The sequence below is a fragment of the Antechinus flavipes genome, chromosome 1 (assembly GCF_016432865.1).
Source record: "Antechinus flavipes isolate AdamAnt ecotype Samford, QLD, Australia chromosome 1, AdamAnt_v2, whole genome shotgun sequence".
Taxonomy (NCBI): Eukaryota; Metazoa; Chordata; class Mammalia; order Dasyuromorphia; family Dasyuridae; genus Antechinus; species Antechinus flavipes.
This window is the reverse complement of record NC_067398.1, coordinates 363,498,553-363,511,746: the sequence shown is the minus strand read 5'-3', so window position 1 is coordinate 363,511,746 and position 13,194 is coordinate 363,498,553. Positions and strand designations below refer to the sequence as shown.

Here is a 13,194-nt window from a genome sequence, read left to right as displayed (position 1 = left end):
GGCTTCTCAACGTCCTTTATTTCTTCCATCCAAACCATCCTCATACTGCTCCCAGACTATTGCTCCTTATATAGAGATCTATCTGTTCAAAATCCTTTGATAGTTCTTTATTTCCCTCCCAACAAAGTTCAAACTCCTGACCTTATCATTCAAAGCCCTTATAATCTGATCTACCCTTCTTTTCTACTTTTATTTCCTATTACTCACCTCTTCAACCAAACAGAAACATCCATTACCTCCATGCATACCCAGGACTTTCCTACCTCAATGCCTCTGTTCACATGGTTCCTTATTCCTGAAATCCCTTCCTTTCGACCTCTACCTGTTGAATTCCTATTCAGTCATTAAGGCTCAGTGCCAATGTTAGCTCCTCCATGAAGCTCTCCTTTCCTGATCTCTTCCCACTGGCAATAATTTTTCACCCCAGACCTCACAACTCATTTTGCTCATCACTTCATTATTAATCACTTCTCTAATAAAAATAATCATCTAAGATTTTTTATCATGTGAAAGGCAGTATAGAGAATAGAAAGTCAACCTTAGTGTGAGGAAAAAATGGAATCAAGTCTCACATCCAGTTATTTACAAGTTTCCTCCATTAGACTGTGAGTTCCTTTGGAGAAGGGGGCATTTTTAACCTTTCTTAGTGTTTTTAATATTTAATGCAGTGCCTGAAATAGGTTGTTATTCAGTCGTTTCAGTCATATCTGACTTCTCATGACCCTACTGGGAGTTTTCTTGGCAAAGATATTAAAATGGTTTGCCATTTTCTTCTCCGGTTCATTTTACAGGTGAGGAAACTGAGGCAAACAGGATTAAGTGATTTCCCCAGGGTCACACAGGATTTGAAATCAACTCTTCCTGGTTTTAAGCCCAGTCAGTGCTCTATACACTATGCTACCTAGCTACCCAAATACATCCAAGTGCCTGGAATATAGTAAGCCCTTAACATTATTTTTAATTTGGTTTGATTGATCTGGCACATACTGGTAATGTGACCCTGAACAGTGCTCTAGGCAACTGTCTAAGACTATATGTCACAGAGAAAATGTCATCTCCTATTGGAAGAGTTTCCTCACCAGAGGAGTAAAATCAGTGGTCTAGTCCCTGCTGCTCTTTATATCTTGAATGTATCATATCCTTCTATTAAACCATGAGTTCCAGAAGGGCAGAATTGATGTGTCTTTCTCATATACTTTTGCCTAATCCAACATCTAGACCAGTGGTCCATTAAGTGGTAATCATTTAATAAATGCTAAGTGATTTAAATTGATGAAATGATTATTAGTAATCAATGATTTGAGGAGATTCAGATTCTTCCTTTTCTCTCTCCTTATTTCAAGACCTCTGTCTTGAAGGTTGATCTAATCTTCTCCTTTCTCTGATCTCACCAAACCTTATATCTCAGGAGGAGAGAGTCTAGTCTAGTCTAATATGAATTCCATTCAATCAAGCATAGGTGGAAATGACCCTTTTCTTTAAAAAGTCCAGGCTGGGGGTGGTCTGGGTATAAAGATTGTACCAGGGTGACATATGTCACTCTCAGCCTCTCAGTAAATTTTATTAATTTTCTCATTAATTGTTAACCGATCAGAATTGATTGAACACCTGCTTTCCAAGGTATTTTATATATATATATATATATATAAAAAGAGCCCAATGCCATTAGGCATCTTTGGTCTAACAGAGAAAGCCTTTTACAAATAAATATGCTGGCCTCATTAATAAAATGATTAAATTACCCAGAAATCATGCCTCTCAAACTTTTTTGAAAAATTGAAGAGATTTATCTCCTCCTTCCCCATTGGATCTCTGTCATCTTCCCATATATCTCTACCTCTTTATATTTCATTTCTCTATACTAAAGGACTAAGGGGAAGAATAAAGTAGGAAACATAAGTGATATCAAAATAAAAGATAATACTAAGCTATGGAGATTTATAGTGCGTGCAGGACACCAAATTTGCCCTCGGTTTTTATATGCTTAGGATTCAAAAAAAGGGCTATCATTAAAAACAAAAACCTGAGAAGTAAAGTCTGACTTTTGTGCCCCAGGTTTCATCCTCTACTCCAAAAGGATTAAAATGAGCTGGTTCATGTATCATGGAAAAGTGGGTAGTTTGGGTAGGTTATTGATCCAGCCAATTACAATCATTATAATTTCATATTCAAGGGCACTAGATTTCTATTCAAAGCTTCAATTCAAACAATTCCTTGGAAATATGTTTATGCAATGTGATCAAGATCATGGGATTATTGATTAAGAGCCGGGAAAGACCTAGAGGTCACCCCATCCAATCAGACTGTTTTACAGATAAAGAAAATAAGTCTCAGAGAGGTTAACTGATTTGCCTAAAATCACACAAGTTCTAAGAGGCTCAGTCAGGATTGGAACCCAGGACCACTGACTCCAGCACCAGGTCTCTTTCTACTGCACGACAGTGATTCCCTTAACAGTGTGATTTCCCCCACAAAAGACATCTTTTATGGTCAGACAACTCTCATTCACATGTTGAAATGGCTTGAATTCCCAAGGCAGTTTCTCAGCTGGCCACCTCTTCATCAGTCTTCAAATTGTGGATTGAATCACACAATTTGATCAACCTAAAGAAGCAGATCAGGGAGTTCTCACATCAAAGCTCCCAGTGGAGATGGCACAATATAATCTGGGATCTGTATTGACAGATGGCTCAGGGTATTAGCATTCCATATTGCTCTCCAAGGCATGTTGGCAGGCATGGAATAATAACTGGCATTCACACAGCACTCCAAGGTTTAGATAGAAAGCCTTTTACCTACATTTTCTCATTTGAGGCTCATAGCAATCCTGTGAGGGAGGCAGTACAAAGCTTGCTCACTTCTTTTACAGATGAAGAAACTGAGATTCAGAGAAGTTAATCAATTTAGATCCCAATGCTAGTAAGTAGAAGACATCAGGTTTGAAGGCAGGAGCTCCAGTTCTAAGTCTAGATTCTTTCCACTTTGCCGTGATGGTTCCTAAGGCAAAAGCTCTGAGTAAAACACTTCAGGATTGTAAATGTGGCAATGTGTTTGAGGATATAGATACGGCCTCATAAAAAAGTGCCCACAAGAGATTTGTGATCTATAAAAACAAAACCTCCAAAGTCATAAAGATAGCTGAAGGGACTTCCTTGTAATTTTGCTGTTAGAGAAGGCTTCGTTACTGCTTTAGCTGTAGTTCTTTCAGTAGACTTAATTCCATTCAGTTCAATTCAACAAACATTTATAAAGAGCCCACTATGTGTAAGTTATTGGATCATCACTCTAGAGCAATGGAACCTGAGTGTTTTTAAAATGTATATTATAATAACTCTTTTAATATGTTTTCTTTGTAAGCCTATATATTTTATTTTGTGTACTTTAAAATGTCATTCTGAAAAGGAGTCCTAAGGCTTAATCAGACTGCCAAAGGGATCCAGGACACACAAAAATGTTAAGAACTTCTACTTTAAAGGTTATCTAGCCCAGGGTTTCTTAAACTTCCTCCTCTTATGACCTCTTTTAACTCAAGAAATTTTTACATGATTCCAGGTATATGGATGTATATTTGTATGTATGTATATACATACACATATACATATATATAAAATCAAAATTTATTGATAATCACAATTTCACAACCTCAACATTCAGTTATAAGACCTTTTTGGGGCGTGATAAACCACAGTTTAAGAAACTGAGGTCTAATCTAACCTCCTTATTTTAATAAGGAAACAAGGGCCCAAAGAAATGAAATGGTTTTGCCCAAGATCACTCCAGCGGTATATGGGAGAATCAGGATTTGGAGACAAGTCCTCTAATCTCCAAGTTTACTGCTCTTTCTCTGCTCCATGTTAAAGACAAGAGTGTCTTTGAGAGATAAGTGGTCAGTGACTTCAAGGCAATCTGGCTGTCCTATGCCATAAGATGAATCAGAGGCAAGTAAGAAACAGCTGTGTTCACTGTAATGTCTTGGCAAAAGTTCAGCTGTCAATAATTGCTTGAACATTCCAAAAAGTCACCTTCTGATGGTGGGGTTTCCCCAATCCTCAAAAAAATTTCCTTTGTTTCTTACCCTATCCTATCTGTCTTCCCCCTTTCAATTATTTCCAACTCTTTCATCATTTGCCCTTCCAAAGTTCTTGAAAAAGTTGTCTATATCTGAAAAACATCCTTTCTTAAGAAGTAATAGGCTGCCTTCAGAAATGTCACATTTTTGTAGAAGGAAAGCATAATAGAACTTTCTGAGTCACAAAGCAGTGGATGAAAATCCATTCTTTTGTTGCTACATTATGGGATTACATAACCTGCAAGGACCTTAAAGATAGCAGGACAGGTTCACATCAGCAGCAGCAGTGACACAGAAACCCAACAATATTGTGTTTCAAGCCCCAATATTTTATGTTTTTGCATGTGGATACCTGATGCTTTGAGACCGGGGAGAACTTCCCAAAAAACTTTCCATATGTTTATACTCTCTTGATATCACAGTTAAGATATCATCAAAATATGGTTCCATCTCTGGAATCCAAGAAAGCAGAATCTACTAAAAATTACAAGAACAAGGGAAATTGCAAGTGGAAGATGCTCATCAAAAAATGATCCCTTGATGAGGACTGATTGATTGTTTAGGAATGAGCAATAGCATCATCTATGATTTTTCATTGATAATTTTTGGACAAGGTCAAGTTTTACAAAAGCCTTTCTTCCCCTAGCAAAAAAGGACTATATAACTGATTGGCTTTAGGTCTTTGATCTGATGCTTTTTATTCCCAAGAAACTTAAAATAAATAGAAGATGCCACAGAGGCTTCTATTCTAGCATAGTTGATGCAACTCACTGATGCATGTAACTAGTTGTTGAAGGACATTTTGTTCATTGGAAATTCACAATTTTCTTCATTTCTTTCCCCTCAGCAACAGCAGATAACATTTTTCGTTGTTTTTAAATGAATTGGTACAATAGCAAAATCCAGATGTAAGGACCCTGCCTCTCCCCGTAAGCTCCAAGAAAATATGCTGACAAGCTATTTAGTCAGGCTGTTGGAATGGTACAATGCCTAGAATACTGGTTCCTAAATTTATATACTAGCTCATTCACGAGAGATTTCTGTGCCCCTCCTTAGCAAGGATAAGTAGAAACTGATCTCAGAACGAGGCGTATGGAACATTTCACAGCACAGATTATAGCAGCATTAACTGGGCAATCATTGTGATCTTGAAGCATGCACAGTGGATTACACAGCCTTAACATGAGACAATATTGCAGGGAAAAAGATACCACAGAAGCTATCTTTATTAATTATCATTACATTGCAACTGAGAGCCTACTTCCATTTGATAGGCTTCTGTAAATATGCTTGCAAAAAATGCAGTTTTCTGAGGTATATTTCTGTTGACTCTGAAAATGACACAAATACCTAAGAAATAAGAAAAAAATCACCTAATGCCAGGGATATGAAGTACTACAGCATTCCCTGGACTTCCTTCTGAAGAAAAGTACATTTCCCAATTGGGTTCTAAGCTCTGCATCAATAATGTCAAACTCAAATAGAAAAGGTGGAAGGGGACAGCAATACTATCCATATATAAAGATCCCTGTGGACTGTCTATTGACTTAGTTTTTAAATGTAATGTTATCTATATTTTATTGTATTTTTATTTATTCATTTTGTTAAAGATTTCCCAATTATATTTTTATTAATACCTTCTGATTGGAAGAAGAAAACTATGAATTCCAAAAAGGTGAAATTTTAGGACAAATTATCTCCTTATTTCCTATCTGACTGAACTCCTTTTGGACATTTTTGATTTTTCAGTTTTCTTTTTGTGAATTGTCTTCCCTGAGTAGACCACAAACTCCTTGAGGGCAAGAACTGTATTTCTTTTTTTTTTTTTTTTTGTATTTTTATCCCTAGAGCTTATTATGGTACCTGATGCATAATAGGTGATTAATAAATGCTTATTAGCTGATACAAGATCTTCATTAATATTATGACCAAAAATATATATTCCCATGGTAATCAGTCTTTTCCAAACTTAAGCTGATTCTTGAAACATAGACCCATAGTTTATGTTGTCTATAAAGATAACAGAGTGGCCAGAGTTTGGACTTTACTATTATAGCCTTCACAAAACTAGAATCATCTTTAAGTCACAATGAGGAATCAAAGTAAGATTTATTTATAATAAAATATCAAATTTGGTTTAGTCAAGAGTTTCTATTGAAAATCTACCTCATGAATTCTACATATAAGATGCAGATGCAATTATATCATAATCCCTCAAAATTGCACTATGGAAGCAAATGGTTTAGTTTTACAATAAAAGCATTTTTTCGAGGCTATTTCTATGCTGTAAATTCCCATGTATAAACTAAAGCTATATACAAATACTTGCCACAACACTTAAGAGTACTATTTATTCACAATTCCACGCAGCCTTTATACTGTTAGCATTTAAAATCATGAAATGAAACTAATTTCACTCAACACAAATTTATAGCACAAGTTTGTTGTGCCACAGTTCCTGTTTAGTGTCCTGACTCAGTTTCTCTAATTGTTCTGCCTCAGTTTCCTTAATTGTTCTGCTTCAATCCTCTTAGTTGAAAACCCCATATCTGGTTCATTAAAACTGATATAACTTAGGGCTACTTACTCTAAGGTTATAAATTGTCATTGTATAAACTCAAGATAAGGGGGAATCCAGACTTTCTGGCTCTAAACTAGACACCTCCTTAACTCCCAGTTTGTTAGAATTTATAGTCCTATCCCCTATCTTAACATTGTTCTTCTTGATCCCATTTTATCAGACTGTCCTGACCCTGTCAGAACCAGACTGATAGTCTGTTCCCACTCTCAGTGCTCTGACTTCACCCCTGCCTCGGTCTACCCTCTGGGAGCGTGGAGCCATGTGTGTATATATATTTCATGGGAAGCACACATTAGCTACTGGATGCTTTGGACATCAGCCCTGGGGGCAATTTGCCCCCAGCACAATCTCTCCCTTTCAAATAAATTATTAAAAACTCTCTAATCTCTATCTTGCCTCAGTTTCTCCAGTTTTACAGTTCACATACCGTCATTGCTATCTGACAATCTTTCTACTCCTTGTCTCATTCTCTCTCTTCTAAGAGAGAGTGAAACTGATGACTTTGTGCAATTCTGACTCACTTAAATCCAATCCATGTCTGACTCGAGACATCACTCTGTGACATCATTGGTCATCTTTGAAAACAAAAGACAAAACAGCAACAATAATAAAAATGGTAACAATAATAAAAGCTAGAATTTATGTAGTGTATTAAGATTTGTAAAGCACTTTACAAATATTTCAATTTTAATCCTTTTTCATTTTCTTCATAATCCTATAAAGTGAGTTTCCTCTAGGACTTTGTCCCTTGGCCATCATCTCAACTTATTTCTTGGCAATTTTATCTATCCCCTTGGCTTTAACTATTATATCCACAGCTAATTCCCAGAGCTTTATATCTAACCCTGATCTTTTTGCTGGTCCCAACCCCATACTTTCCACTACCTAAAAGACATCTAAAAATCCCATTGGCATCTCTAAAATTGCAAAACTGAGCATATATATATATATATATATATATATATATATATATATATATATATATATATATATATATATATATATATATATATATATATATATATGTATATATATATATTTACCTCAGTCTAGCCCTTCTTTTGATTTTACTATTTTTGTAAATGACATCATTGTTACTCCATTCTCAAAATATTGGTGTTTGATTTTTCTTCCTCCCTCAACTCTCAAATAGTTACCAAGTCATATCAATTCATTCTTCACAATATAACCGGTTCACAGCTGATCTCCCCTTTCTCTTCCCCTAGCTATCATCCTACTATGATGTTTTCTTATCACTTGCCTCAACTTTTACTCCAGCCTTCTGATAGCTGATCCCATTGCAACTCTTTTTTCTTAAATCTATCCTCACATCACTCCTACACCAATTATCTTTATTTTTTTTAATTGTTATATCACAGTTCTGCTCAAAATCTCAGTAATTATATTATCTGTCATAGAAATTTCAAATTACTTTGCCAGGGATTGAAAGCTCTCTATAAAGGTATAAATAAATATTCACTTTCCTAGTTTTGCCCCTTACTACTTTATGCTCTATGGGCCAATTAAAGTGAATTACTATCCATCCTTTAAATACAATCTATATTTTTCCATCTCTTTGCCTTTATTTATGCCATTCCTACCCATTCCTAAAAACTAACTCAAGAGCTGCCTCTTCCATGAAGCCTTCCCTGCTGCTCTACTACGAAATTATTCCCTCCACTACCCAACATGATTTTGCATCTTTTCTAATGTATTTATGCAGTCTTATGTATATTATAGTTATCTCTTTATCTACTATACCCTTCACCTAGACTGAAGTTCCATGAGTGTAAAAGTGATGTCTTATCTAGCCTTTAAAAAAAAAAGTGCCTAAAACAGTGCTTTACATAGAATGCTAGGCAATTTTAACTATCTGCTAAATTGAATGAAGATAATAGCATCCTTGTTTCTAGAATGAGCACTGAGTCAGAGAACAATAACAACCAACAAGCATTTCTTCAAGGTGACTTTAGTTTCTGCTAAAATCAGGTAGAACTATAACATATAAGCATGGAAATTTAAAAAGTCCAAAACATTAAGGATTAAATGGAATACCCCACTTATACCAGTCTTTGTTATACTGACAAAACAGAGGATGCTGTAGGGTGAGCCCTAGAATGAATTGTATAGCTAAAATAGATTGTCTTGAGTTCAGTTGACCCCAGAATCATAAAGTTCCCAGTCGCTCCATTTACCAGAATCTAAGGATGGGCAATTAGATCAGGGAGAGCACCCAGACTATGGGTGTCCCCTCTTTAATCTTTAGGAAGGAAAAGGAAATTGATAACTTCACTGGGAAGCTGGTACTAGTGCTCTAATTAGGAGATTAAGGGGTCAGGAGAGACTTTTTCTTGATGAAAAAGAAATAGAAAAGGTAAAGTCTGGCAGTTAGTGTTTTTCAGTGTCCACATCCTGCTGGAGGAGAAAGACAAGGAGCTGGGCTGAGCAGGCTGCAAGCCAAATCCGCAGAATGTAAAACCTGCAATGCAATTTAATCGAACTGCCGTCCTTAAGGGAATATACATTTTGATTGGCAGGGGAGAGGTGATTTTAGATCTGAGAGGTAGGGAAGGTCTGAGGGGAATGTTGCAGTGTGGAGTTTGGGATAAGCAGAGGACAGTGAGATCCGGGAAAGTCAGGGAGAGATTGAGAGATTGTGCGAGGAGATAGAGCTGTAGAAAGCAAAGCGGCCAAACAAAAACTCTTCTTATTAAATTTTGCAGCATGTTCCCCTCCTCCTTGGAAGCCAAGGCATCCTCCATTTTAGAAAGCAGATAACTGTGTCTTTATTACTTTCATATCCTTCCCAAATCCTAGCACTTTTTTTTTTACACATAGTAGGCAGCTGATAAAAGTTTGTTAAATGGACTAATGAGCTTTGAATATTGTCAAAGGAGCTGAATTTAAGTCTTAGATGCTACCTAAGTGATCTTGGATAATTCACTTCATCTATGGCTCAGTTTTCTTATTTGTAAAATGGGGTGGAGGGGGTTGACTTGATAATCTTTAGAGTATCTTCAAGCTCTAGAATTCTACAAATCTTCAAGTGTCCTCTCCTATTCCATGCTTCCCCTTCCTGGAGAATTGAGGTTGGGTAGAGAATAGTTGGTAGGGATTAATGTGTAATAATTCTAGATAGATAGGATGGAATCAGATTGTGAAGAGAAGGAAGAAGAGTGAAGAAGAAAAGTTGAAGTTTTCTCCTTTCTTACCTCTTTCCAACTTCCTTAAGTCTTCTCTAAAATCTTATCTTCTACAGAAAACCTTTCCCAAACCTTCTTAATTCTAGTACCTTTCCTCTTAATTATTTCTTATTTATCCTGTCCATAGTTTATACTTGTTTATTTGTTGTTTTACCCATTTGATTGGGGATCCTTGAGGAGAGGAACTATTTTTTTGCCTTTTTTTTTGTATCCCCAGATTAGAACAATAATAGTGTAATAGTAGGTTTTTGATAAATATTGATTGATTGAATGATAATCACTACAGTTGTGACAAGATATTAGGTACCCTGACCTTCCTCTTTCTGCTTGTAGCACAGAAATGAACATTGTCCACCTCTTCCTTAGCATCAAATTTTTATCCTGACTGTATTGCCCATGTTATCACTTCAGTCCTGAGGTTGGGAGTGGCCCCAAGCCTATACAGACCTGGCTGAGACATAATGGAGGGGGTGGCTACCTATAGACAATCTAAATGAAGCTGCATATAACTCAAAAACCTACTAAAATGAGTCTAATGGTCACTCCTTCAGCTACTTCTCAGCTAAGAAAAAAAAATAATGTGACTTCTTTACATACCGCAGTATCTTTATTCAAATTGAATATGTTTACTTCATATTGTATAATGGAATGAACATTGAATTGGGATGCAAATGCTCTGACTGTGCTGCCAATCACTTATCGGGGCAAAGCAACCAGGATGAGCAAGGTAATATTAAGTTAGACTGAATGGTGGACAGTGGCTATCTCACCTGTTTGTTGATTCTCATGAGATGGTAGCTATGATAAAGATTCTGGTTCTACCCTAACAGTGACCCTCTATCCCGAGTCTTTACCTGTGGTTATAGCACCTCCCACCAGAATATCCCGTTGGATTTTGCCATCATCCTCATCTAGAGCCAGCCATCGGTCAAGTGGGAAATCATATTTTCTTTTGTTCCCAATGTCTTCGATGATGATCTGGAAGGGGGAGGAATGGAAGGAAGAAGAGAATATAGTCAACTCTTAATTATCCATTTTTGGATCATCTATGGTGAATGTTTAAGACTTCTAGTCAGGTTTCTCCCTTGATACATTTGACCTACCTCTTTCTGCTCTGTGCTCTGGAAATACAAACTCATTTTATTGTTAGCCTAAGCAAAGCATCATTATACGGGTAATTCTATTACTAAAAAACATACATCTCCTGCTATGCATTGCAAAGCCAAGTGTGAATGATTTTTAATTATCTGTTGTTTCTATTATCTAAACCAGCGTTCCTCTCCATAATCAAGAACTTAATGTGTGAGGAATTTGGTTTGGCATTTTCCACAAAACTTGAGTTTAAGAAATGGGAGCTGAGATTTTAAAATTCTACCACATATATTCTTTAACTTGCTTTCCACTTAATTATTTAGCCAGTCAATAAACATTAATACCTCTGGTATGTAGTACACTGCTATTAGGTGCTAAGAAAGATTTTTTAAAATTAGGTAAAACACAGTCCTTACTCTCCTGAAATTTACAACTTAGTAGAGAGATAAGAAGCTATCTGCAAAGATAACTATATTATTACATGTCAATCACATTCAGGAACTACAAAATTAAGTGCTATATGTGACAGAGAGAGGGAAAGACATTATCTTAGGGAATCAGATTTAGATCTGGAAGAGATCTTCAAAGTCAACTAGTCCAATCTCCTATTTTATAGTTAGGAAACTGAGGTAAAGAATGGTTAAACTTGCTCAAGCTCTCATAAACAGTAAATAGCAGAGCCAAAATTAGAACCTAGGTCTCTGACTTCAAGTGCAGTATTCTCCTCTACCATACCCTGTTTCTTAAAGGAGATGGCATTTGGCTTATGAAGGAGGAATAGGAGAAACAGGAAATGAGGGGGTGAGATGACATAGCAGGCAGAGGAAAGAGTTATACCAACTGAGTAAAGTTAGCAGAGTTTACCAGTGTTTAGGATGGGGGAGAGAACAGTCCAGTTTGGCTGGACACCAGAATGGGTACAGGAAAGTAATTTGGGCAAAACACAGGTAGCTGCAGACTCAAAATAGATTGGACTCCTAGAATTTAGTGACAAGATCAAAACATATCACTTTCTGAAAGTAAAATGACAAGGGTTCACCTAGAAATAAGCTACCCTGAGAAATGGTCTGTGAAGGTACTAAAGGAACCTCTCCTTTCCTTGTAAGAAAGATATTACCTCTGAGATATAATTGATGCAAGATAAGACATAATAGATTAATTGCAATATGTTCTTTCTTGGGTTATGTGGCAGTGACCAAAGCATTTGGTGACAGAAAAGGAGCACTGAAAAAAAAAATGAGTTATATGGTAGCATTCGTGAATGCGTCTCCGGCACTGCCCAGGGAAGAGGCTGCTCTGTTTCTAGATCAGTCCCGCTCCATTAGACAGAAATATCCCTAGAGTAGAGAAGGGCCATTCATCAAGCTGTATAAATATATATCACCAAGTCACGGAATCTCAGAGTGGAAAGGGAGCTCAGAGTCCAATCCACTCCTGTTAAAGAATCCCCTCTTATGACATCCCTGACAAGTGGTCATCCAATCATTGTTCAAAGACCTCAAAGAAGGGGGACCTATTGCTTGCAGAGGCAGCCTGTTCTATTTTGGGAGAGATTTGTTAGGAAATTTTGTAGTTGGTTTTTTTTCTGATACCAAGCCTAATTTTTCCACTTTCCAACCTCTATCTGTTGTTCTTCTTTTTGCCCTCTGTGATCAAGCTGAACAAGTTATTGAGATATAGAATCATAAATTGAGAACTGAAAGGGACCTAGATGAATGAATCCATCTACTTCTCATTTTACAAATGAAGGAACTGAAGCACAGAGAGTTTATGTCACTTGCACAGAATCACACAGCTAGTAAATCTCTGAAGCAGGATTGGAATACAAATTTTCCTCTGGATTCTCAACCCAGTGCCCTATTTCCACTTCAAGTCCAAACTCCCTTCAAATACTTAAAAAAAAAAAAAAAAAAAAACAGCCCTTATGAATCCCATTCTCCTCCCTCTTTCCCCCACCCAAGCTTTCTTTCTTCAGGCTGGATGTCCCCATTTCAGAGTATTTAAACCTGAAAGGGATCAATCTTGAAGGTCATCTCATACAAATCCCTTAATTTTTTTAGGTGAGGAAACAGAAGCTCATAGATTTGTCAAGGTCATCAAATAGCATGCAGCAAAGCTACATTTAAAGCCTATGTCCTTGAATGAGTGCTCATATGGCAGAATCCTGAGGTCCATTATCATCCTTTTTGCCTTCCTCTGAATACTCCCTTCTTATCAGTATCCATTTTAAAATGGAGTATCTCAAACTG

General features: G+C 36.7%; 1 protein-coding gene across 1 annotated transcript in view; it reads right to left on the bottom strand.

The window, feature by feature from the left end:
* LOXHD1 (lipoxygenase homology PLAT domains 1) overlaps window positions 1-13,194 on the bottom strand; it is a 271,094-nt gene that overhangs the window by 162,391 nt on the left and 95,509 nt on the right. The window contains exon 7 of the mRNA XM_051969666.1: window positions 10,708-10,831. Coding sequence (XP_051825626.1) covers window positions 10,708-10,831 — 124 coding nt within the window. The remainder of the gene's footprint in view (window positions 1-10,707; window positions 10,832-13,194) is intronic.